This window comes from Colletotrichum aenigma, assembly GCF_013390185.1.
Source record: "Colletotrichum aenigma strain Cg56 chromosome Unknown KSG_Cg56_contig03, whole genome shotgun sequence".
Taxonomy (NCBI): domain Eukaryota; kingdom Fungi; phylum Ascomycota; class Sordariomycetes; order Glomerellales; family Glomerellaceae; genus Colletotrichum; species Colletotrichum aenigma.
Genome location: NW_023500909.1, coordinates 2614613 through 2641143, shown reverse-complemented (window position 1 = coordinate 2641143; position 26531 = coordinate 2614613). Strand labels below are relative to the sequence as shown.

Sequence of the window (26531 nt, the reverse complement as noted above, 5' to 3'; positions counted from 1 at the left end):
GCAGGCGGACGGCTTAGGCTCCGTCCTAGTTAACAACTCGCATGCCTCACTCCCAACACAATGTCATTGAGTCTTACCTGCATTGCGGCATCTGCTTCAACTACCTGCCTGGCCTCGCAGTCTTAGTGTGAGCGCTTCCATCCATCTGTCGTCCCTCCTCTGGCTTCAGACCGAAACCCGTTCGCACACCTCACCTCAGATGGAGCCCTGCTCAACCAAGGCCCGAAAAGCTTGGCAATGGAGCGCAAAGCGCAGACTATGTCCAACCCGCAATTCGCAACCCACGCAACCCAGACAGGGGCCCTAGTTCGCGGTATTCCACACTGCCATTTCCTTCCTCTGCAGCGCGCGCACTTTTGCTGTCTCCGTTCCCACTGGCGGCTCGGGGAACAGGGCTCTCGTCCGGGAGCTTTTCCCGGTGCTTTAGTATTGACATGTGGATGCTACGCGAAGGGCATTGTCAGCTGGGGTTTCGGCCACAACCTCCAACACCTTTTTTCCCCCTTCCCTTGCCATATTGTTACCACCCTGTCTCTCGTCTCCTTCGCCTTCGCCTCATCCAGACCCCAGGCCAGGAGGCCTAGCGAACTGGCGCGCCCGGCCAAGAACCAAGGTGGCTTGAGTGAGGTCAACTACCTTAGCTAAGCTGCGCCTAAGGTGAGATACCCTTCATGACCGGTCAACGTAACGATTGCCTCATTTGGGTTAACGCGGCGCCGCAGCATGTCTGCTCAGCCTATCTCCGTGCTCTCCATCTCCAGCCTCTAGTATTTGGTAGCCCCGAGACATGCTGAGCTAGAAGCAGCATTTACACGACTTGCCTGCTGCGTGCTGCTTGCTGCTTGGTATAACTTGTCCCGATGTGGGAGCTAGGGCAACCTGCGCTTTCTGAGCAGGTCTTCAACGCTGCAAGTGGCTGGCACGACAGGCCATAGCAGCACAAGGGCCCTGTTTGGTTCTGGTCTGGTGCCGGTGCCGCTTGAGAATCTGGGTTGGGAGCATCGGGGCGGTCATCCGGGGCCCCGATGACGGTTCTTCATCTCGCTCTTTCGCCTTCACGTGTATCTCCTCTGTAGATTGCCAAAGGTAGTCCCAGCGGATGCAGAGTGTAGGCGAAGCAGCGAAATAGGAATGGGGCCAGCTTTCCCGGCCAAAGTGGTTCGCCTCGGCTGTAGCTGTTGGAAGGCGGCGTAGCCACCAAACCCCCGTATATGTGCGGCGTAAGGTGGTGGTGGTGGTGGTGGTGATGATGACCGGTGGGTGTCGTCGGTCACCAAAGGTTCCTCTGATCCATCCCTGGGTGAATTGATGTGGACAACCTTAGCTTGACAAGGTCGCAGGTAGGCGTCGGGTGCTCCATGAGTCGACCGGGATCCGCCATGAGCGGGCACTTGTCAAGGGTTCCAGGCTTGGTCATGGATCTCTCAGTGCATAGCGTGGCCAGTGCCAACGCCAACTCAGTCAACTACGGAGACCAACACAGCGTCGCAGAGAGAGAGGAGACTCCAGGCCCAGTGTCTCTAACTGCCGTTGCGGTGCAATGTAAATCAAATGTGCCGGGCGTCTCTGCCTCCACATCGCCAACCGCCGTGTCCGTACCCAGCGGAAACTGTTGCGCAGCCCGCAGCGGTTGTTGCTGCTGCTCTTGAGACTCGAGGTGCTGTTGATACGGATACCTCTTGCACGCAATGCACCCCATGAATGCGACTGTGACTTCTCACAGTGACTTTTGGCTTCGGCTCGGTTGAGAGTGACAGAGAAGACGTCAGGGACCGCCCGCTATCCTCCCCTTTTCCCCTCTCCTACCTCCTACCTACCTACCTAACTTAAGGTACCTTACTGCGTACCATACATTGAGTCCATCTACTACCTAACCTGGAACAACACAGGTCCTCCTGCCTGCTTCCCCTTCCTTCCACCAACCGAGGCGAAGCAGGTACCTCCCATCAGCAGGTACGGATACCCTTACACAGTAAGGTACACTAGTAGTGGAGGTAGCAAGGTTGGCAGTCGCTCTCCGCTTCTGTCCACCTTCCTTCCCTCCTTGTCTGTGAACCCGGGCGGGCAACGGCTTCCTATTCACCGGCCCAATTCCAGAATTCCGGATTTCTGTCCAGGATTGTCCTTTTGGGCAGGAACTACGGGAAAGCAGGCGGCCCTTCCCTTTTTCAATCCCACCTCGTCTCGCTGGAGGAACATGTACCCTGCCTGGCTGAACCTGGCTCACCTTACCTACCTTACCTCGAGGCGAGGTACGGATACCTACCTACCTACCTACATCGTACATGTTGTCATTTCTTCAGAGTCTTCATGTCATCAACCAAGGGCAGCGAGGTGGGCAAGGTGAGAATCTTATCTGCCCATCGTTGTTTCCTTCCTATCGTCTCCCGTGTCATCCTCTTCGTGCATGCCGCCCATATTCCGTGCCTGCGCTTTGCGATATTGTGCCTGCCAGCCTGGGCACTCTTACCTTTGTACCTAGGTACTTACCTCGGTAGCGAGGGCAGGCGGTTTCCTCGCCGTGCGGAATGTACCTGCCACCTGCTATCTGCCTGTCGATACCTACCTCCTGCCTCGACGAATCAACTTTGGATAGACACGACCTGCCCGGACAATTCCTGCCTCGCTTGGATGTTCATCCAATATCGACCTGCCTACACAGACACCTTATTCAGACCTCCCCTTGGCAATTCTGCTTTTCCTTGATCAAGGATGCACATCTTTGAACAATTACGGGCGTTCGGTTAGGGTCTGGCGGATGCACTGCATGACAGCGCAAATCTTTCTCGACAACAATGCTACCGTCTATCCTCCCTTCTCCTCTGTCTTCCCAGCACCCTCGTTGTACCCGGCAACACGCGACCCTCCTCGAACCAACCGATAGTGCCTCTTCATACATTGCAGCTGCACATCAGACGGTACACTAACACGCATGACCTGGCCCGCTTGTGTTGCATTAATTGCCATCAGCCGCAACGCAACGCACCGCAGCACCTGCTCCCGAATAACAAAACACCCGGAATGAACGCCTGTCACTGCGCCAATTTCCAACTCAATTCTCTGGCCCCTGCTCGCGAGCTTCGCTTTCGACTGGATCAACTCTCGCCCTCACCTCGACCTCTCGTCCTTGACTGCCCCGGCTCCTCCAGTTGAACCGCCTCGCGAGGGGGCTAGGACCAAACGGGGAGAAAGACACTGCAGGAAACGGCGTGACCCTAGCGGATTGCAATTCCCAAGGGACTGGAAATGGTTGCCTGCACCTCAGGACACACAACCTCCATTTGGAATCGCCTATGGACCCACGATTCCGTGATTTTCCCTCACTCACAAGCCAAGGTGAGAATTACCGCCGCCGCATCTTCCTTTCCCTCCGAATGTCCTGGGCGTAGAGACGTACGCATGCTCAGCCTGCGGGCAATCAACCGATTGCCAAGATAATGTGCGTTCCAATGTGCCTGACAGCACAGCTTTGGATGTATTTTTCTTGCACCACACCCGCGCTGTTCAAGATGGTCACCGAGAGACCGGGCTGGACTTGCGCAAACCTCGATGCGCTCGAATCGAGCAAGCAGGAAGACAGAGAAAACAGGAGGACCCGGGACTGGCTGGGTCTCAGCTCGCATCCGAATGGATCTCTTGTGGAATCCCATTGATCGGACACTCCACCCCGTCTCAATGTCAACGCACACCAACAACGACGCCAACGAACACGCCCTCACAGGCTCGCACTCGTTGTCCGCCCCAGGGGCCGCCGGCTACAACGAGCACTGCAAAAAAGGGCCCGGGGCATGCCTATGCACTGCCAAACCCACTTCGCCTTCGTAACTCGGCAAACGAGCGAGCGCGATCAGCCCCATCGCCTGATCAGTGCTCCAGATTAAGCGGGTTCAATCTCGACGTGATCCTCGCGGAACCCATGAACATGGGGACTTTGGGCTATCGACAAGGGCATCGATATCTTAAAGCCGGACAAGACCGGATTTCAAGCCGCGCCCGGGGCTCACTCGCACGAGATCCAAGTGCGAGATCCGCTGTGGACTCAGTCGGCCGCGGCTTGACGCTCTTTTTGCCTAGCATCCGCCTGCCAATGGACCGCTCCACCCTTCGGCACTCGAAAAGCCGCCCAAGCGCCTCGTAAAATGCCGTGACAAGTACCGGAGATGGACCAGACCACACCTTATATTACCCTGAATCTCGTCAAACTCCCAATTCTCGGGTTTTAGATGGGCGCCTCGCAACCTCGGTCGCTCACCGTCGTTACGCCACCCGCCAGCTGTTGGCCCTACGAGTCATGCCTCGCGGTTTCACCAGATGCAAGCTGCTCATCTTCACTCATAGAGGCTTTTGTGCCCGAGTCGCTATCCCCGCCCGCCGCCCGCTCGCTGTAAGCCCTTGGCGTGCTGGCGAAACATCCTGTCATGCCCAACAAAGTCGCAGAAGTTCCTGAATCATCTCTCGCCCGCCCACCGGCCGAATACCATTGATAGGGAAACACACCGGCTTTGCCGCACGTCTGACCCATCTCTTGGTCACGTCAGATCCTCCATATGTCGCCTCCTCGTCTTGGTGGCCGCTCGCTGGGAACGGAAGGGGGGAAAATTGCGTTACGATCCTATGTTGCTGGCAAAGTTGGACCGCAGCCAAGACACAACACTCGCTCAGGCCGAGGTTCCAGAATCCGGAACCGCGAATAATTCTGCATTGAAATCCACAACACGCCAACGATGCGACTCAATGCCCTGGCAACACCGCCCGTATGCATCACGAGACCATGAAAGGAATTACGCGCGCAATGACGCTGTTGTCCATGATACTGGCAATCACAGCGCAAATCACATTCGGTGATAACTGACAGAGGTCCAAGCTTCCAAGGCCAGTCACATCCTGTCGCCAATTTGGGCACATTGCGGATACAATCTGGAGTGTGGGAGCAACTCCGTGCGTCACTGCCAGCTACAGCGACGCGCGCTTCCACATGGAGCGGCAGTTCTTCACGACTACTAATTTCTTATTGATGCACCGGCTCAGGGGTCTTCGGTGTTGTGGACAAGTCCTTCAACCATTTGAGATATAGACAGGGGGCTCCTTAACAAGATCGACAAATTAGACTTGGGCTGTGGCTGGGCCTGTCGTGAGCAGGAAAAGAAGCTCAAAGCAGGCGGTTTCGAACGGTCACCACATCAGACAGTCAGTGACGATTCTTACAACTTGCCGTTTTCTATATCCCAACTTAGAAAACGATGCAGCGGGCCGTTTATATCACCTCAAGACTTGCTGCTGGGTTCCGAGAATGACGGCTTAGCAAGATCCTTATTTTGCCAGACATGGAAGACTGGTTCACACCATCAGACTTGATAGCGCCTGAGTAATCGCTCAAGCATCCATGATTCAGTTCGCTGGCAAGATTCTTTCTGCAGCGGATAAGCCATCCGAACCCGTGCCCGAACGTTCTGGGGCGCGTCAAGAGGATTTGACAGGTAGCGAGGTGTTTCACGCAGCCGACACTTTGCAAAGTTCCTACGGATATGCCAGCCGAGGTTTCTGATTTGAAAAGAAAAGTTTGACAGATAGATTCCGACCTGGGTCGGACTTTGAGAGGCCTTGGCTGGTCTGGGCGTTTTGTGGCACTCAGCACAGATGGGATGGCAGTTTTTGGGTGACAGCAGCCACTGCAAGGGCTATGCCAGCACCAACAGCAAAAAGGGCCGCGCTTGCAAGTACCAGGCAATCCTTTCACGCCCTTCTAGAACTTGGAGAGGTTCGGTGCGCGCACACGTCGCAAGGGTTGGCTGCAGGATTCAGGTCGATCTGATATAGGAGTGGCGGCCGACCGACTTCCTTTTCGAGCCTGAAGTCCGATTCAATCGTTCGGTCTGCCCCTTGAGCGGTCCATCTTTCGACCGCCGTCTGATGCTTGAGCATGTTACGCACGTAACGGTGCTCACGATGGCAGTTCTGTTTAGGGTATTCACCGAACCCATGCCGAAGCTGGCCGGGAAAGCAAATGGGAGTTTGGTCGGTCGTCTTATTCCTTGGCCTTGTCATGCTCTCACACTGGCTCCATTGCCCATCGTTTTGTGGTTCGGCAGCGTTGCTATCTTACGCCGTCCTCCGATTGATCTACCAACCACAGCCATGCCGAAGGTTTGCATATGCTGACGCCCATAGCTGCACGACTTGCACATTTCAGGGTCTCTAACCAGACCGAGTCAAGATTCGGTAGGTTTCATGCCCGCCGTCTCGCATGAGCAGAGTAGTCCGCGAGAGGCATGACTTACGTTGAAATCTGGCCCGGAATGCGACGCTCTTGAGAAATTTCTGCGTTGCTAAACCATCACAGCTATTGAGCTTGCAACCACTGGCTTAGACGACGACTTGTTGATAACCGACAACACCACCACGCACCTCCACCCGTGATCTCGCAAGCGGGACGACACGCTATTTTTAGGCGACATAACTACCTTGACAAGATTCGGGCCTTGGTGGTCTACGAGTACAGCACACTATCCATCGCCGCAGTCTCATTGGCATGTATAAGTACGACAGCTAGTCGGGCAAAGATTCTCTTTGGCTGCTAACCGGCAAAAGAAGACGAGTTCCTGAGCAATATCCTAGCATTTCCAATTTCTAGGTTTTGAAGTGTCATGCGTGCTATCATACGTACTGACAACGAACATCGATTCCTACAAGCATCCGCGGGAATAGGCTTTGCGCTTCAGCCTATCCAGTTTGGTTGAGATTGGCAATTGGTCTACTGCCAACGGTCGCCCAGCAGTGTCGATGTCACTTTGCCGACAAGATTATCGCATTCAGCCTGTTTCTAGCTCGACGATGAGCCACCACACAATATCGGAACAACCAAGATTTCGTAAAGAAACTTCATAGATGGAGAGCAGTCGCATCTTTGGGTCTGTACTTTGTCTGCTTCAAAGGATTCGCATCCTCGCGAGCATTATGGGCGACAAGGTCTTTCAATCAAGTTAGACTCGGCATTCCGCTCCGTCCAGCGGCCAACCCTGTTCGAACGGGCCCTGGTCACTGACCCCTACAATGGCATTCTTCGACATTTGCTGAACGATTTCTTGGGAAGCTTTCTCCATTCTCCTCGTCACCCTGTCTCGTTTTCTTCTCCACCTCGCGGTTAGGCAGCAGAATAAAAAGATACTTCGGCTGCCAACCATCGAGATTCATCACCACCACCGGGTACGCCAATCGTCACTTCAGGTGGCAGATCTTAGTCTTGCACTTTTGTTGAAAGCAACCGTGGTGTCACTGCATGTGCATAAACAATTCCAGTTTTTCACATTTGGTCTACTCGACTAATTGATGATGAAACAATGGTCAGCCTGCCGAGGATACCCTCGCGAGCATCCATGGGTATTGGTCGCTCGTAGCCCTTGTCAAGGGCAGATCGTGTCGTGTCGCTATTCAGACAGCGCCTGTCGGGGTCATGTCTAGCGCCAATGCGGAAGATGGAACCAATGACGATGGATGCAACAGACGTGAGCGATGATACAGCAACATAGGGGGAAGTCGGAGAGGCATTCCAGAATCCCTTCTGACATCACCAAGATGCCCTAATGAGGAACGCGCTTTTCAAGGTGAATGGAGGGCTTCCGCGCTGGCAAGATGCTTGAGGTAAGTAGATTGCTGGTTCATCAACTGCAATATGGCCATCAGACTTTGCAAGCGACAATCAACCTCGCCAAACGTCATGCAAGTTGTGTCGGTGCATAACCACTTTTCCCGGGAAACCTGTGGCTTTAAACTTTTGAAGTACAGGGCCGCATCTGGAGCAGATCTTGCTGGGCGATGTCGTTATTCACTGCACGGTTATTCAGACAACTTCGGCATATGGATGAAAGACAGATCTATCCAGCCACTGGGATGGCAATTCCGGTTCGCCACATCAACTGAGGGAGGAAATGTGAGAGTGCGGAATTCAGCAACTGGATCAGCAGGCCCAAAGAGGCTTCAGAAAGCGAATCAAGCTCTCAGTGGCTCCCACAGTCGAATCGGACGCTAGTCAACCGCCCTCGTCCATGAACCAGAACTTACGAGGAACGCACGCAAGCTCAGAGGCAGGCCATTAGCGCTGTGGGGTGGTCGGCTGCTTCGTCCTCCACATTGCCACGCTTTTACGGAGCTCGTTGGCACCTAGGACGGGCGCGGCTCAGGCCACATTGTCGCTAGTGGTATACATCGTATGAGGGGAGGGGATGGGCACGAAGCCAAGAACTGGGCCATTGACCTTCCACTTTCATCGGCCCCCAAGTAACATCCCTTGGGCGGCAGCAGTGCGATATGAATCCTCTTCCGTTGGCCAGCCTGCCTGGGCTTACACGCTTGACGAGCTTGCCAGGACCTCCCGGCGACTGGACGGTGAGCGCCAAGACCAACGCAGCATCGGCCCTTCCTGTGACCTGCACAACTTTTCGTAGAATTCCGTCAAAGCCGCTGTTACAGCCGGCCACTTGATTAATCGCTCTACGGGTAAACCGTCAAGTCACAAGTCTGTCATCTGAACTAGCATCGAAGAGATTGATATAAGCACGCAGTATACGACAAGGAACCCTGCCGCGGCCATTGAGCGTGGGGAGCAGGTTCGACTCGACGTAGCTGTCCACGCGGCTTGTGTTTGTGCGTTTGTGCGGATGCGTGTGTGTGCAAGCTCGGCACCTGTGCAGTCGACAGTCTCCGGTCCCTGGCATCACAATTTGTTTTCCTGCAGGTCCGGAGGGTGTCTGCGAGCACCTCTGCGATGGTATTGGGACCGTTCGGATGCTCGCCTAATCGCGAAAGAGTGTTGATGGTGTGCAGCCAAAAGCCTCTTGGCAGTGGTGTCTCCCAACGCAAAAGTCAGCTGCCGGCGATTGCGGGTAGGATCAAGGAAAAAGCATGGAGTCGTGGACCAACGAGCTATATCTTTGAAACAACTTTCAGATATGAGCGGGAGATACGATGTTGCGTCAAATATGTTGGCGTCACATCGTGTGCGGGCAAAGGCTTGCAGACACAGTGAGAAAGCGAGGGGAGGGGAAGAGAAGAAAAATCGAGGCACGCCCGCTCCCGGCGCACAGTCTCTAAGAATAGCCGCGGTGTTGCACGCAAACCCCAATATCGACAACCGAAATCCTGGAGAGCAGATCCCCCGTCGGGTTGGCTAAAGGTCGCGATGATACCCTGGGCCCTGGACTTCGGAGCCGTCGTCCAGCCTTTTTGAGAATGACGTGGGCCACCAACGCTCGAACCATACCCAGCCCAGCAATTAGCTCCGTGCCTGTGATTGAAGGGATTTTTGTTTCCGGCGCTTCCACGACTTCTCAGCACCAACGGCTCGGCTGGGGGCACCTGTCAAGACGAGCCCGGTCTCCTAGTCCTAGCCTGCGGGACACCTTGTTACACTCTTGTACCGGGAATCGTCCACATTCCAGCCAACTCGTCGAGAGTCCGAGGAAACGAATAGACGGACACGACCATTAGTCTCTAACGCTACCATACAGTGCACTTTCAGAGTCTGCCTGCCTTGTCTCCGCTCGCAACTTGGGCATGGTCGATGTCCCCCGCCCAAGGGCAGGTATCCGTAGTGGGATATGGACCGGCCGTCAGGAGGACAGCTATCTGGTAGCCCAGCACCGGACCGCTAGCTTGCCCGACAGAACCATGGGGTTGGAAGCAATGTCCGCGCGCACCTAAGCTGACACTGATGCAGGCCGGAGGAGAGGATGTGGTTGTAGTCGTGGAAGATTGGCCCATTCCACCCATCCAACCACTGGACCACACCGCGGAGCCCACACGCACCACTCGAGATGCCGCACCACGCTAGGCTCTTAATACCGTATCGGATCATGGATTTTTCGTTCAAGGTGGTCACGGCCTGTTGCCAAGTACCCGGCACTGCGAGCGGGCGCTTCAACTGACTGGAGAAGCTTGGGTGTCGTGGTTGTTGTGGTTGCCAGATACCTAGCCTGGGCACTTCTGCCATGTGCACGGCGTCAGAGTTGGTCAGAAAGCCGCCGAAAAAGACCCTGGATTCGCCCCGATGAGGCCGGAAGTGGCGCATCCCCTTCCTCAGCAGCGAGGCGCCCGAGAGAGGTCGGGAGTCCCGTTACCGACTGCGTCTTTCCGGTGCCGACCTTCACTACACAGTTCGTGACGTCGATTAGTCTCCCCGCGCATCTGACCAGTCGTGGCTTGTCCTAGCCGGGACCCAGCAGACCGGAAAACCGTCTGACTGCTGGACATGGCGGCGCCGCTGGAGATGCCGAGAACGATGTCGCCCTTTCTAGTATCTCTCTAGTTTACTGCTGGTTTGTGGCCCAGCTCAGGGCCAGACCGCAGGCCCGTCGTTCCCTAGGCATGGAATGGCGCCGGCGTCGCCACGAGGACGAGATGAGTGGTGGGATGGATGGGATAGACGGATGGATGACATTCCCACAGACCCGTTTACGCCGCACGAGCTGCGCATCCTCGCGTGCTCCTCCACGGGCATGCTCGAGTCTAGGGTTGGCAGTCGCATGCAAGTCCTCGTTCTTTACCATTACCAATCTCTTATTTTCGAGCGTCCATCCATAAGGCTAACTTGCTGCGGCACTGAGAGCGACGCTTGCCAGGGGCGGGGAGGGTGTCACTCTCGCTTTCATCCTCCGGAAGTTGGGGTTCATAACATGGCACCACCAGGCAAAGGCAACCTGGGCCTGAACCTGGGCCTGGGCGCCTTGTGCCCGGCAGTCGTCGTTATTGACATTTGTGCGCTTATCCTTGGAGGATCAAGCTGCTGTATTCGGGGTCGCGAGGGCGGCGGCGGCGGCGGCGTCAGGGAAAGGAAAATTGCAGTGTCTGGCCAGAGCTTCGTCCCCCGATCCCCGAAGTCGTCACTGGGATCCCCTGGCCGATGATTGGGGTCCCCAACGTTGTTGCGCCGTGGGATGAACTGGCCAGAAAACTTTTGATTCATCGCCAAGGTTGGCTCTCGGCACTGCGCATATTGCTTGCGGAGTCCCGGATCACCGTTCCATTTGCCATGGGGGAGCCCCTTCAGACTTTGCTGCTTTCAGTCCCTCTGACTGGCTGCAGTGTCCTTGCTGCGTCCCCGTCCAACGGATCGCCACATGTAAGTTGGGAGCCGGTGAGAGATGGCAAATGATACTCCTGCCAACACGAACGTACTCCTCTCAATTCTCACGGGCGCGGTTTTGGCCAGCGAGGATGTGTCGGCCATCGACCAATCCTACTGGTTGACGGCTTGACCAGAAATGGAGCCGCAGTGTTGACCCGACAAGACTACGTTCCAACGACATGAACCTGCCGATGCGAACTCCAGCATGGGCCAAGCCATCATAGAGTCCTGGGCAAGATGTTGCACGACAGAGAAGCGAGGTTAAAGGAACTACAGTTAGTCACAGCCGGTGCGGCGGCATCCTAGAGAGAGCCGCTGCCGCATTCGAAAAGCCGTAATGCTCTCTACCCACTCATGGTCTTGGCCGGCTCACCCTCCAAGTCAAGCCCAAGACGCCGCCACCACCAACCCCCATCCTCAGAGTAGAATGGACGCACACCAGTCTCTCCTGCAACAGACGTGCGCACCTTTGCAGATTTGCCAGCCAACAGGGTAATTTCGTCAAGCGAGGCGGACACATTCATGGCCCGAATCGCGATCAAACAGCCGCCATGCGGAGGCCGTTTCCCTGACCTGTCGTCGGCTCTGAAGAAGTGGCGGCCCTACGACATACCTGGTTTTGAAAGGAAGCGCCGCTGATACCACGCACACACATACATACACACTGGCCTTGTGCCGAACCGCTCCTCTCTCAAGCGGCGTAATCCTCCACCCGTTAAAGACCCCTAATGCAGGCTCGCGGGTTAACGTGGCGTCTCTGCGAACCTGATGGGCTGCCTCGCAGAAGATGGAGCGAGGAGCGAAACAAGGAAGGGGTGAGCTATTCGCCGCCGCGGGAGTGCAGCAGGCGTACATTTGCTCTTTCCTGGCGCGCGTCTGCACACATGGCTCACCTGCATGCCAGTACTGTTGGGGGAAAAGACCCTCCCCCCCTTTTCTTTTCTTCCTTTTCTTCCAGCAAGCCTTGGATGTAAATAGCCGAGAGCGAAGGTTTCCATCCCGTTCGACAGGCGCCACAGCCGTGGGGTGCGAGTGCGCGCTTCTGGTGAGAGGCGGATGGCTTTTCCTCCCCACCGCCCCCTCACCGAGCGAACGCCATCTTGCCATCCGTGCAGGACGGGAGCGAATTGACAAGCGTCAGTGCCAAAATCCCTTCCTTCGGGTAGGAGATGATGATCTGTGAGGAAGGAAGTGAGTAAGGAAAGGCCCGCCCGCAGCGGCGTCGGCGCAGAAGAGAATCGGGTGGGCTGAATCCCTCCAACGACAATGGCTGGCATGCTGTTCGATCGGGGCGCGCTGCCGGCGCGAAGGAATTCACCCAGTGCCAGTGTCAAAGTCGTACGTAAACTTGGGGGCCGAATTCGAGGGCGCAGCAGCAACAGCAGCATGCCCATCTTTTTGAGATTGCACCTGGCTGTCGTTGGTCCTCGCGCTGGGCTTGTCCGTCTGGATGCCTGCCGGGGGAAGTTTTCTGCCCACTGCAAAGGACCTTCTGATGCTGTTGGACGTCAGTCCTAATCGCCACCACGGTGGGGAGAGAGAGAGGTTTTTCGACACCCCTGAAGTGAACGCCTGGTTGGCGCCCGTTGGGTCTACCTGGGTTCGAGAGAACAACCTTCTCGATCTGGAATATGTCGCTAATAAGACAGAGATTTCTCAGAAGTATATCACGAGGATGAGAGGGCGGTGACTAGGACGATGAAGACGTGGATGACGGCCGAGACAACGCGGACTTGGATGGCCGAGACGGATTGCAACAGCCAACCCCCGTTGGGACAGACAGACAGGACTCGACTCGAAGAAGACACGCATCCTTGGGGTTTGAAGGCAGCCCGTTCAACCTCGTTGAAGGACGCAATGCCCTGCCCAGTCCGCGCCCTCTCTCTGCAGAACATAATCCTCTTGTTCGTCCTCTCATCCATCCCAGGGCAAGGGGGAGGCGGCGTACCTGCCCCCTTTCCCTCGTTCACCCCAATCGAAAGAGACTCCTGAGTTGGTAATATTTGCGGAAGGTTAGTCTTTATCCTGTGAATCGACGAATGAGACTGAGATCGCTGGAAACGTCTTTCACTTTCCCTCTCGTTCACGTTCGTTCACATGAGCCTGCCTAGATGTTTGGCAGATGGTTGGCCCAGCAAGAGGACAGCAAAGGAACCAACAGGCCCCCACGACTCCTTGACTGGTTCATCGTACACAAAGTAGTCAGAGCAGTAGCAACGAAAAGTCCCAAAAACCCAAAAGAAAAACTTATGCTAGATGAACTATGGACATGTTCCCGTTTCCCACCCCCTTTCTTCCCTCTCTCCCAATCTTCGTGTGAAGTATGTAGTAAATGTTTTCTGCTTTTCCGTTTGAACCACCCCCGAAAGTCTAAACCCTTTTGCTCTCGTTCCCAGTGACATGTGTCTCGTTCTCCGTTTCCCGATTCCGGGAGCGTATTCCCGGCCCCCTATTTTTCTTTTGAGAGAGGGGATTGGGGGGAAAAGGAGAGGGCATTGATCCCCTTCACACACACACACACACACCCAACCAACCACCTTTACCCCCTGACCGAAAGCTGCTGCTGCTGCTGCTGCGGCAGTCCCAAATCAGCCCACCCAGCGTCTGGCGCTCTTGAACATCCTGATCCACGGACCGAATTCGCCCCAGGCCTCTACCTGCTCCGGGGGAACGTAGCTGCCGACGTCCGCCATGATGGTCCGCTCGGGATGGGGCATGAGGGCGAAGACCCTGCCGTCCCTGCTCCTGACGCCAGCCACGCCGCCAGGGCTGCCGTTCGGGTTGTACGGGTAGCTTTCCGCGCCCGCCACGTTGAGGCGGTTGTCGACGTACCTGAGGGGCGCGAGGCCGTCGGCGCCCAGGTCCTCGAGGGCGTTGGGGGAGGAGAAAGAGGCGCGGCCCTCGCCGTGGGAGACGGCGATGGGGAAGGAGGAGCCGTCCATGCCGTGAAGGAAGACGGAGGGGTTCGCGGCGCGGGACTCGTCGACCTTGACCATGGCGAAGCGCGCCTCGAACTGCCTGCTGGCGTTCTCGACGAACGTGGGCCAGTTCTCGGTGCCTGGGATGAGCTCCTTGAGGCGGGTGATCATCTGGCAGCCGTTGCAGACGCCGAGGGCGAAGGTGTCGGGGCGCCTGAAGAAGTTCTCAAACTCCTGGCGGGCGTGCTTGTGCTCGAGGATGGACTGCGCCCAGCCCACGCCGGCGCCGAAGACGTCGCCGTACGAGAAACCGCCGCCCGCCGCGACACCGACGAAGTCCGCCAGCGAGCGGCCAGCGAGCACGTCTGACATGTGCACGTCGATGGGGTCGAAGCCGGCCGCCTTAAAGGCGAAGGCCATCTCCTTGTGGCTGTTGACGCCGACCTCGCGGAGGATCGCGACGCGGGGCGCCTTGCGGACGAGGCTGCCGAGGGTGGCCGTCAGGGGCATGATGTTCTCCTTGGGGTCGAAGGTGAGGTTGTACGACAGGCCCGGGTCGGCCGAGTCGGAGACAGTGGCGTACTCGCTGTCTGCGCACGCCGGGTTGTCTCTCTCCCTCTGCATGGCGTACGACGTCCTCGACCACCACTGCTGCATCTGGGCGCGGTCCAAGCTGACGATAGACGCGACCCCTCCGTAACGAATCGTGAGCGACTGGTCCGACTTGCGCTTGACGACACCGAACTTGCGGATAAGGCCGGGGGGAGGGCCGCAGGTGGCGAAGCAGCGCTTGAAGTTGATCTCGTCCTCCTTGCGGACCTGGAAGACGGCGCCGAGCTCCTCGTGGAAGAGAGAGGCGAGGATGTCGGAGGCGGAGCCGGACTTGGAGATGCCGTCGAGCATGACGTCGACGCCGCAGCGGCCGGCGAACATCATCTCGGCGATGGTGGTCATGAGACCACCGTCGGAGACGTCGTGGTAGGCCAGGACGACGCCGCTCTTGTGGAGCTGCTGGAGAGCGTCAAAGTAGTCTGTAATAAGATCCACGTTGCGAACGTCCGGTGACTCGTTTCCAAGCTGTCCAAGTGACTGCGCCAGGGCGGAGCCGCCCATCGCCTTCTTGCCCTCGGCGAGATCGACGTACAGGAGGATCGTCTCGCCGACGTCCTCGACGCGACGGAGCTGGGGCGTCCAGGTGTTGCGGACGTCCTCGACGACGGTGACGGCTGTGATGATAACGGACATGGGAGCAGTCACGCTCTTGGCCTCGCCGGACTCGCGGTCCTTCCAGGACGCCTTCATGGAGGTGGAGTCCTTGCCGACGGGGATGGAGATCTTGAGCTGGGGGCAGAGCTCCATGCCGATGGCCTTGACGGCCTCGTAGAGACCGGCACCCTCGCCGGGGTGGTTGACGGCGGCCATCCAGTTGGCAGAGAGCTTCACGCGGTCCAGGGTGCCGAGGATGTCGGCGGCGCCGAGGTTGAGCAAGCTCTCCGCGACAGCCATGCGAGCAGACGCGGCAGGGGAGATGAGAGCCAGCTGGGGCTTCTCTCCCATGGCCATGACCTCACCAGTGCGGGTGTTGGAACCCAGCTGGAAAGAGGTGGCGGTGACGGCGCAGTCAGCGACGGGTGTCTGCCAGGGGCCGACCATCTGGTCACGGACGGAGAGACCGCCGACTGTCCTGTCACCGATGGTGATGAGGAAGGACTTGGAGCCAACTGCGGGCATGCGGAAGACACGCTCAGTCGCGGTAGTGATGAGGGCGGCGTCGTTGACCGTGCCGCTGATGGCTGCCGTAAGGGCGGAGACGGCGTCGAATGTGGGCAGGTCGAGTCTGCGAGACTCGACGACACGTTCAAGGCGACGTCCAGGGGGGAATAGAGCGTTGAAGGGAAGGTCGATGGGCATGGGGTTCTCAGGGGAGTCACGGTCGCTGAGAGTGAGCTTCGCGTTGCCCTCGGCATCCTTGGCGACGACGGTTCCAACGTCGGAAAAGGGGCAGCGCTCACGGCCTATGATCAATTAGTTTGAAGCGCTTTGTATGTATGAGTGTCAACCTACGGCAAATGCTGACGAAGCGGTTGATGTTCTCCTTGTTGACGAGAAGGACGTAACGCTCCTGAGCCTCGTTACACCAAATTTGAAGAGGGCTCATGCTGCTGTCGGCGCTGTGAACCTGGCGAAGCTCGAACTTGCCGCCGAAGCCGGCGTCCTTGACCAGCTCGGGGAGGGCGTTGGACAGACCACCAGCACCGACGTCGTGGATCATGGCAATAGGGTTTTGCTCGCCGAGGGCGGCGCAGGTGTCGATGACCATCTGGGCACGTCGCTCCATCTCGGGGTTGCCACGCTGGACACTGGCGAAGTCCAGCTCGGCGGTATCCTCGTTGGAGGCGCTTGATGAGGCGGCACCTCCACCGAGACCAATGAGCATGGCGGGACCGCCGAGAACAATGGCGTGAGCACCATCGTGAACGTCGCCGAGCTCCTTGAGAGCGTGCTGGGGGCGGACAGTTCCGACACCTCCGGCGATCATGATGGGCTTGTGGTAGCCACGCCACTCGGGAGAGTCCTCTTTGCCGACGTTGGTCAGGAGAGTGCGGAAGCAACCAAGCAGGCAGGGTCTTCCGAACTCGTTGTTGAAGCGGGCGCTACCGATGGGGGCCTCGAGCATGATGTCAAGACTGCTGGCGAAGTGGGCAGGCTTTCCGAGGTCGACCTCCCAAGGGGCGTTCTCGTCAGGGATCAACAGGTCAGAGACCCAGAAACCGCAGAGGCCAGCCTTGGGGGCAGAACCGCGACCAACGGCTCCCTCGTCACGAATCTCACCTCCGGCACCAGTGGCAGCACCAGGGAAAGGAGAGATGGCGGTAGGATGGTTGTGAGTCTCGACCTTGACCAGAACGTGCACCACCTCCTTGGTGAGCTTCCAGCTTCCGGTGGAGTAGTCAGGGGCCCAGAAGCTGGCGGTCTCGCCCTCAAGGACCGCAGCGTTGTCGCTGTAGGCGGAGACGGTGTACTTGGGGTTGGACTTGTGAGTGTTTCTGATCATGCCAAAGAGGGACTCTCCCATCTGGACTTGGTCAATGGTCCAGTTGGCGTTGAACTGCTTGTGGCGGCAGTGCTCCGAGTTGACCTGGGCGAACATGAAGAGCTCCACATCGTGGGGATTGCGGCCAAGACGCTTAAAGACCTCGACGAGGTACTCAATCTCGGACTCGTCCATGGCCAGGCCGAACTGCTTGTTATAAGCCTTGAGGGTATCGACGGGTTCAGCATCGCCGCCAAAGATATCGACGACTTCCAGGGGATATCTCTGGCCCTCGATGAACATGGCGGAAAGGTCGGGACGAGACAGGCCAATGGTCTCAGTCATGCGGTCGTAGACGACATCCTTGAAGGCGATGTCATCCTCGGAGACGGGCTGCTCAAAGGTGATTGTGATGGCTCTGCCGCGCTCGATGCGATCAATGTGGTCTGCGAGACCGCACACATGAGTGATGCTAGTACCCTTGGAGGACCAGGGAGAGATGTTCCGCGGGGTAACATAGTAAGTCTTTGACGACTCAGTGTTAGCTGCGATCTGGGCGGTGGTCTGGTCAGGAAGACCGAGCCACTTGGTCAGCTTCTGCTGAACAATGAGGTTGTTGTCGCTGTTCTTGAGGTGGACGTAGTACATCCAGATGCCGGCGACGTGGGCGACCTTGTTAGCGACATTGGCGTGCTTGTTGATGCGAGTCTTGAGCTCTTCGGCCTGCTTGGGCGTGTACGCCTCAGCGCCGACGAGGGTAAGGAACTCCATTCTGGCCCGGGTCGGGGTTGCACACGGAGAGCGGCCAGCGATCAATGGGGAATTCTCGCCCGGATTGAGGGTTGGCGACAAAGATAAGTTTTGCAGCATTCTGCGTGACTCTCTCGGCGGCGGCATGGCGGGGTGATCAAAATTTTGGCGGGGCGCCAGATAAACGATAAGGTAGCGTGAAAACGGCGTCGAGAATGGCGGGGCAGTTCTTCATTTTTGTGGCGGTGGAGGTGCATGGTGGGGTTCATTTTTCTTCTCAGGACTCACTGATCAAGGAGTGTTCACCTCGAGGAGCAGGAGCCTGACTGAGTCTCTCCAGGTTTGGTGGTCTTGTCCCGCGACAGCTGGGCCCGCTGTGAGGCATCCCCAGGGCCGGGCGGAGGGGCACTGGGCTGGACGCATGAATCGTGGCTGGTGGCCCTGAGGTGCGCCGTTGTCGGAACAAATTTGGCAACCGAGTGTGGCTGGTGGGGACATGGTTGGCTTTTTTTTTTGTGAGGGATGAGTGTGTCCCCAAAGGTTATCTATGTTGCTAGGGTGATGGATGAAGGATCAAAATTAAAATCGAAAATAATATAACAAAACCTCCCGTGTCGCTAGCCTTAGCTTTCCGCCATTTGCTCTGTATCTCTCTTGTCTCTACATTGTCCATCTTTGCCTGTTTCTGCACTTTAGCTGGCTGGACCTTGCTGCATTAACCAGAACTAGCACTACCGGGCCTGCCATCGCAAAATTTCCATCCGATGGGGCCGAACCGAGCGCAACACTGGAACGCAGCTCCCGTCACAATTTTGCCCAGCGTGCCATTCACTGACTTGCTGGCCCAGGCAGCGACGGTTTTGGCGGTGTCAGCACCTGGTCACGTTGACATGGACGGATACAGTGGAGCTCAGAGCGCCTTGGTGCACGGCGAGCAGCGAAAGTGCCGGCCGCGTCGTAGCGCATCTGGCGCTGTGCGATCGCCCAAGGTTTCGGGTCTCCGGGATGCTCCCACGTCTCCGTGCCCAACAGTCCCGTGCCGTGCCCCCTTACCTACGGATAGGTACCTGCTAAGGAACCTCGCGCTCCATTCTGCGGTACTATTTCTACCAACCCTGTCACTTGCCCTCCTAAAACAGCGTAAGAGGGACCAGGCGACGTCAACTGGCACCTGGAAACAAGCAATTCTGGGTGGGAAGCTCGACCTGCACTTGTCTTGGCCCGCATCTGATTGGCTCCCCTAAAGTCGCCGTTCTGGATCCCCAATTCAAAAAGATCGGGTTCGACAACTCTGCGCCCGCCCGCCCGCCCGCCGCGCTCCGCTCCTCCCCTTCTTTTTCTCGACGCGACGGCCCTTCCTTGACCGACATCATTGCATCTCTTTTCTCTTTTGCCATTCTCTTTAGAGTCGGTCGGGTGTTTGTCTTTTGCTGAATCTTTGATCCAACCTTGTCGTGTCACAAACCGCCAAGATGATGCACTGGCTGACGTCCTTTGTGACGTCCTTCACGGGCTACCTGGCCCCGATCTTCCTCATCATGTCGCCGGTCCTTTCCTACAGCGACCAGGCCTTGTCGATGCACCGAAACAAGTCGAGCGCCGGTTTCTCTCTGGACATCCCGTTGATCATGCTGGTTGCCTCTCTGCTGAAGTACGTGGGTCGAAGTCCGTCCTCTCCGAACCCAAGCTGACATGCTGGTGCTGCGCAGGATCTTCTACTGGCCCGGGTCACGATTCGACACAGCCCTCCTCGTCCAGGCGATTCTGATGGTTGGCATGCAAGTCATCTTGCTCAAGATTGCGCTGGAACATCGTCTGCCCCCGTCATCCAAGGGTGGAGAGGCCGCGACACCTTTCGCAAACGTCAACGACGGTCCCGTCTTTGGCGCATCGAGACCGTACCACTTTTGGCAGTGGAGGTCGCCCAAGCCGTGAGTCCACAGCCTCGCAAGTGCTGCGCGGAGCTCCGACTAACCAACATCGCAGCTACTGGCAATTCCTGCTGTACTTCTTCATCGCCTTGACCGTCTGCGAACTGCTGCTCTCTCCCGTGCCGGCGATTTACCAGAGTTACTCGGTTTTGATCGGCTACATTGGTCTCTCGGTCGAGGCGACGCTGCCCCTCCCTCAGATCTTTGCGAACGCGCGCTCGCAGTCTTGCAAGGGCTTCCGCTTCTCCGTGCTGGCGAGCTGGCTGATTGGTGACGCCATGAAGATGTTCTGGTTCTTCACCTCGACGACCGAGATCCCCTGGGCCTTCAAGCTGTGCGGCATGTTCCAGGCCTGCTGCGACTCTTTCCTCGGTGTCCAGTACCTCATGTACGGTGACGGCGAGAAGGGCGAGATCAAGGAGCATGCCCTGGGCAATTATCCTCAGTACCCTGCCGGTGTCTATAAGCCGCCTTTGCCCGACCACATTAGCGGTCGCGTCACCCCCACACGGAGGACGTCGTCGCCGTATGGTAAGGAGCTCCGATGATTGAAATGCGTAATTCTGCGTTTGGCTGTATAAATGGTTTCGTTTCCGTCGACATGTATGATCCGCGCGATACGGTGTAGAATCTGCAACATATGGCAAAAGATATGGAAAGTAGCTTAGACAGGGATTAGACAGGGAGTTTCAGGGGCCAAGAGCCCGGGGCCAATTGTAATGCTATGGGAATGCAGGGGTTTCGATGAGAGAGGTGAGCTTGGTTTGCTCTGGAGATGCGTGCAGGCCGTTAACTCGCGTTAGCGACTACCTCTCACGTCACTTTCTGGGCGAGCTTGTGGCATCGCGCATGGCGTAACGACTGTCGTATTGGTTGCCGTTGGTCTGTCTGGATACCCAATTTCATAACTGACTTTTCTAATTCGCATTGGCTTTTCTTTTTCCTTTGCTGTGCTCTTTTCTCTGTCGCTGCGCAGGTATCTTGGTATCTGCGGCTCACCAAAGGTCGCCAATGCTGATGAGTTTCCCAAGCCTCCCAACCTCCTATTTTCCAAGTTGGCCACCCGACTGCCGTACCACTCCATCGTCGACAACCTCCATCTGGCAGTCTCTAGACCCTGGAGCTGTAAGTCCTCAACTTACACCTCAAAAGTCCGCTCGTTGCGAAAGGACTTCGTTTTCATGATACTCGCTTGTCATTGACCTGCCAACGCCCCACAACCTGCTCATTTGTCACTATACCCTATCTCTCTCTCTTTCTCTTTCTTTACTCGACCGACGACGAAATTTCCCGAATTGTCGACGACCTGCAGGAGCTTTAACGATCCTTTTGCGACGAAATCGAGACATTTCCAACGGTCATATCTCAGACGACGTCGAGGTCTCCACTGGACGGTTCAACTCGATCAGCCTTCATCCCCGTATCCACCTCCGTGGGTATTCCTTGTCTGGTGAAAGAGTTGGTTGTGAGCGCAAGTTCAAGTTCGATTTGAGGCACAGTTGCGAAGAGTCTTGACTGAGGGCTTGTCCTCTCGTGAGGCATCTTAAACAACGTGGTCGGGACGGGTCTAAATTAGACTGAGGTTCCATCGGGAGCTAAGAGGTAAGTTGCTTTGCACTTCTCTTATGGTCGATGTCTTCAAGATGCGCCATGTCTCCTTCTGTTGTACATCCTATTACACTCTGCCCAAGTCTGTAGCTGCTATGATCTCCTTTGTATGGAAGCTTTATGGCCGCCCCAAACATCATCTGCTCGGAGACAAATCCGGAGATGAGGGTAGTGTATCTTCTCAAGCTTCTCTGTGCACGAGACTCATCTCATGATCTATGGGGAGGCGCGGACGAGCATAGGATCCGATCGTGTACTAGGCATAAAGCATCGCAAAGCAAGCGCCCTCGTCAACACCACAGTACCTGCCGTCCTCGAAATAAGACGTTCGAAAGCGCCTGCCCTGGAGTCTTCTGCTTGCCTATCTTTGGGATATAAGTTCGGCTTCACTCTCTCCTCTTTTGCTTCATTCACAACCAAACACATCCACCACCATCAACTGATTTTGAAACTGACACAACCTCACCTAGCCCAACACATCTTATCTATTAAAGGTTGTCTTTCTTTCCTACCATTCTCCTTGAATACCGTGTTTCAACGCCATCTTGGTAAGTCCATTGGTCCGGATCAGTCGTGGTCCTCGTCCTGCGTGAGCCACGACCCACCGTTGTCTCTTCCCTTGCCCAGCTTCATCGCCGAGTTCCTGCCCTCTACATGAGCATCTTCCCTCACACGACTCCTACTAGCCTCAACTTCCATCCCCAATCCAACTTCCAACACCTACCCACATCAAATACACAAAGGCTTACCATCACTCAGCACACCCAGCGCCTAGTCAACCATCGCAGCCTTACCGAGTCAACCTCAAGGCACCAGTCATTTACCAAAAGCACTCTAATTTCTTACCTGAGAGACTACTCTTTCCTGAATCCTACCAGTGAGTACGCAGAACTTCTCCCCATACAATTTTTGCCCGCCGCACCTTCTCTGTACTCCTTCCCTCCCTCTTACCTAAGAGCTTCTACTCGTTCCCTTTCTCCTCCACCTCTACCACGACTACCTCACCTCACCTCTCAACACAGCCCACCCGCCGGTCCATCACCAACCTCCTCCACCCTCAATATTTTTAGCGGAGCGTGCGACTGACATAGCAACTGCCCTGCATCAGACAAGACATTAACATGGCTCCCGTCACTTCCAAGACGAACTTCAAGACCTACGACGCTCAGGCTCGCCTGCTGCGCGCCATCGTCGCTGCTCACCCCGAGGTGAAGTGGAACTACAAGGGTAAGTGCGACCTCTCGACTTCTTCTTACTTGTATTTCTATCTTGGTTTCCTTGTCTTTTTCATTCGTGGTCTGGCGTCTCTGACGTCTGGAAGATATCGCCGAGCACTTTGGGTCCGACATGACGGAGCACGCGGCTCAACACCGCTTCCGCGCCCTCAAGAATCACTCAAAGATCATCAAGGATGCAGTCGCGTCGGGAATGGACTGTATTCATATCCCAGCAGATCTTCCCAAAGATGCCAAGGGTAAGACGTGTTTTTGGTTGCTGTCGACTTTGTTCATGTTCTTTCATCGCCAACCTGTGAGTCCTGATGCTAATGCCTGAATAGACATAGCCAAGTTCTTCGGCGAGTCGACTGCCGACGGCATTCAGTTCCAGTTCCGGGGCATCAAGAAGGATGCTGAGTCTCTTAAGCAGACCGCCAACAGCGGCGGGAACCCAGCCACGGCCTTGAACCTCTCTGGCGCCGGCCCCTCCAGCGCTGCTTCGACCCCGCGCAAGGCCACTCCTTCGAAGCGCCTTGCCTCCGGTGGCGGCCGCTCGACTGTCAAGAAGGCGAAGCCCATCAAGCTCCAGCCGTTGAGTGACGAGGAGGATGACGAGGGTGGTGACGACGTCGATTATAACGCACTCGAGGACACCCCCTCCAAGTCGCGGGTCCGCGACCACGTCCTCGACGGCCGCATCGGCAAGACCACTCCCAGTCGCCGCAGCAACACCCCCAGCCGCGCCGCTACCATCGCCGCTGCTGCCAACATAAGCAACGTTGCTGCGGTCGACTTGACCACCTCTGACAGCGAGGTCAACACCCCTGACAACGCCCCGGCTTACGAGGCCCCGGCTCCTGTCAACTCGAAGCCCGCTTTCATGGCGCAGTCATTCGAGCAGCCGGTCGTCTCCCAGCCTGCCGTTCAGCCTGCCACTGACGTCTTCGCGTCCCAGCCCAGCTTCTCCCAGCAGGCGGACGACAGCTTCTACTTCAACCCCGAGCCCCAGGACGCCATGCCCAGCTTCGTTGTCAGCGAGATGGCCAGCTTCGACCAGGGTCTCTTTGGCAGCAATTACATGGACAACAACGATGGTGAGATCTAGGATGGCGGGTAACAGGGAGAACCAAGGACGGCGGATGGATTCGGATTTGCTTTCGAGCCTTCTAGATTTGCTTTATGGATTCCCTTCTCTCTCAGGATCTCGGGAAGCTTGGCGTTGGGAAGGTATCCCTAGGACGGGAAACACATGTACATTAGATGATTGACACGATTGACAGATAGTCAATCTCCCCACAAGGCTTGATACGTGGGAAGCATTCAACAAACTGAGATACCATGGCAATAGGCCATCATGATTTACACTTCTGCCATCCTCATGCGTGTGATGTTGCTATGCAATATGAAAAATGTAATGACGGGTATCTCCTTTTAATTCGCTGCTGTCTACAGAGTGCGCCCGTCCGGACCCCCTCCTTTTTTTACTGGTATTTGCTTCTGACCCTAAAAGACACTCAAAGCTCCTTCTCACCGCTGAGCAACTTCCACAGTGCGTCCCTCTCGACAAAGTCGTGGTGGATGATGTTGACCAACCAGTACTCGGAGCGTATTCTCTCCAACAGGGCCTCGCTCTCGCTGCCCTTGCCGTAGACCTTGGCCCACTCGCCCCAGATCTTGAACGCCTCCTCGGCCCAGGCGCGGAAGCTGACCTCCTCGATGATGGTGGGCGTGATGATCTCCTTGCCGGGGAAGACGCCCCACGTAACGGCGTTAGTGCTCGTCTCGGTGCCCTCGAGGACGAGGCCGCCGCTCGAGTCGGACGAGACGAAGTCGCCGGCGGCGTTGGCGGCGTAGAAGCAGATGGACTTGTCCTTGACCTCGTTCAGGCGCGCGACGAGGCCGGCCCAGTCGGCCGAGGGGAGGAAGAACTCGACAAAGGACTTTTGGAAGACGAAGCCGTGCTGCGGGCCCCAGCCGAAGGTCGGGTCGCGCGAGGGGATGCCGTTCACGGCGGGCTGGGAGGCGACGGTCCACCAGCCGCGGGAGTTGAGCTCGAGGAGCTCCTGCTGGATGATGTTGGACTCCGGGAGGAGCTCCTCCTCGCTCCAGGGGATGGCGCTGAGCTGGCCCTTGATGTGGCGGATGAAGAGGTTGTTGATATCCTGGACGGTCTTGGGCGTGCCCCAGAGGCCGACGGCCTGGGTCACGGACATGTGCAGGCTGACGCCGTAGCCGTCGATCTCGCCGTAGGCCGGGGAGCGGGCGTCACCCCAGCGGCCGTTGGGGAAGTCGTCCCAGGTGGCCTCGCGGCCGAGGACACCCTCGCCTTCTGAGATGGCGAGGGTGTTGGCGCGGGTGTTTACGGGCTCCGCGGAGAGGGAGGCGGCGGTGGTCTCGTAGGCGGGATTTGAGGCCGAGGAGACGATGACGCGGTTGTGGGGGTCGGAGCCGATGGAGGAGGCGCGGCGGTTGGAGTTGGAGAGGGCGCGGGGGACGGCGGACATGGGGTTGAGGCCGTTGAGCTGGACGGTGGGCACGACGGCGGCGTCGCCGACGGCGTCGTCGATGATGGCGGACTCGTTGTCGTCGTCTGCGTGCTCCGGGATGAGGCCCGTCCTCTCGAGGATGAAGGAGACGGCCTTTTCGAGGTTGAGGGTGTAGAAGTGGAAGCCCTTGGGGCCGGGGGTCCTGCTCTTGACCTCCTTGACTTGCTCGACGAGCTCGCTGAGAATGTCGACGCCGACGCGCTTGACCTTTTCGTCGTCGCCCTTGGCCGCGTCAAGGCGGGCCATGAGGGCGTCTGGGACCTTGGCGTGGCTGAGCTTGGTGGTGCGCTTGATCATCTGGTAGCTTTGGATGGGCATGAGTCCGGGCAGGAGGGGAATGGTCTTGAAGGCGCCACTGGGGTGCTCGCGAAGCACCTTCTCAAAGTTGTCGTAAGCCTTGATGTCGAAGAAGAGCTGGGTCATGATGAAGTCGGCGCCGGCCTGGACCTTGTCGACAAGGTAGGGCAGGTCGTGCTCGAAGCTCTGGCCGAGAGGGTGGCTCTCATCGGCGTGGCCCTCGGGGTAGGCGGCAACTCCTATGCAGAAGTAATCGCCGTACTTCTTCCTGATGTACTTGACCAGGTCGATGGCCCAGACGAAGTCGTCCATGTCCTCGACATCGGAGTCCTCGGCGGTGCGGTACTCACTCTTGCGTGGGGGATCACCTCGCAGGGCGAGAATGTTGCGGATACCGAGTGCCTTTGCGTCTTCGAGGGCCTTATCGATGAGCTTGCGGCTCATGTTGGTGCACGTCAGGTGAAGGCAGGTCGTGAGACCCAGCTCGCGCTGGCAGATCTCGGCCAGCTCAAGGGACTTTTGTGAGGTTGAACCGCCGGCGCCCCAGGTCACGTTAACGAAGAGAGGGCGCAGGGCCCTTTCCATTCTGTCCAGACGGTCGCGGAGGTTGGAGAAACCCATGACGGTCTTGGGCGGGAAGAACTCGAGGGAAAAGTAGTTGGCATCTGCCGGCAGGGCGGCGATCTTGTCCGTTATCTTGTCCATCTTGAGCGTGGTAGCTGTGCGTATTCCGATATTGTTGAGGCGATAAGTGGTCAATTGGAACTTCTGGCCTTCTGCGACTCCTACGTCGGAGAAGACAGCCCTCAGCTGAAAAATCTGGGGTCGTGTGCCGTTGATATCAGTCCTCGGTGGAGGGGTAAGGCGGGGTGCTCAGCGGGTGAGTCTGAGAATTTGCCTGAGACACCTGGTAGACTAAGTGATGTGCGTAGAGACGGCAACTGAGAGACAAAAAAGATGTCTGGGGTGCGACGAGCTCAACGGTGGAAGCCGCTCTGGTCTGGATAGACTTGAATGCTACCTTATTGGTCTGTTTGCGTTGTCGTCATTCCTTAGCACAAAAGGCGTATCCACGAAGATATTGAAAGACATTTGAGCGATGGCGGGGCAG

The 26531-nt window shown here is 57.0% G+C and overlaps 4 protein-coding genes across 4 annotated transcripts; 2 read left to right on the top strand and 2 right to left on the bottom strand.

Annotated features, from left to right (window-relative positions):
- Nucleotides 1-13707: 13707 nt before the first annotated feature.
- ADE6 (Phosphoribosylformylglycinamidine synthase) lies at nt 13708-17842 on the bottom strand (the record flags this gene model as incomplete). Its single annotated transcript, XM_037319939.1, has 2 exons — nt 13708-16052; nt 16102-17842. 2 exons carry the CDS (start codon nt 17840-17842, stop codon nt 13708-13710), a joined length of 4086 nt encoding a protein of 1361 aa, XP_037181354.1.
- Nucleotides 17843-19293: 1451 nt separating this feature from the next.
- PQLC1 (PQ-loop repeat-containing protein 1) lies at nt 19294-20300 on the top strand (the record flags this gene model as incomplete). The annotated part of the gene is made up of 3 exons (XM_037319938.1): nt 19294-19472; nt 19531-19752; nt 19808-20300. The coding sequence occupies 3 exons, from the start codon at nt 19294-19296 to the stop codon at nt 20298-20300; spliced, it is 894 nt and encodes a 297-aa protein (XP_037181351.1).
- Nucleotides 20301-22481: 2181 nt separating this feature from the next.
- Nucleotides 22482-23682, top strand: CGCA056_v004682 (uncharacterized protein; the record flags this gene model as incomplete). The annotated part of the gene is made up of 3 exons (XM_037319937.1): nt 22482-22587; nt 22682-22834; nt 22919-23682. 3 exons carry the CDS (start codon nt 22482-22484, stop codon nt 23680-23682), a joined length of 1023 nt encoding a protein of 340 aa, XP_037181352.1.
- Nucleotides 23683-24091: 409 nt separating this feature from the next.
- met11 (Methylenetetrahydrofolate reductase 2) lies at nt 24092-26125 on the bottom strand (the record flags this gene model as incomplete). The annotated part of the gene is made up of 1 exon (XM_037319936.1): nt 24092-26125. One exon carries the CDS (start codon nt 26123-26125, stop codon nt 24092-24094), a length of 2034 nt encoding a protein of 677 aa, XP_037181349.1.
- Between the last annotated feature and the right edge of the window lie 406 nt (nt 26126-26531).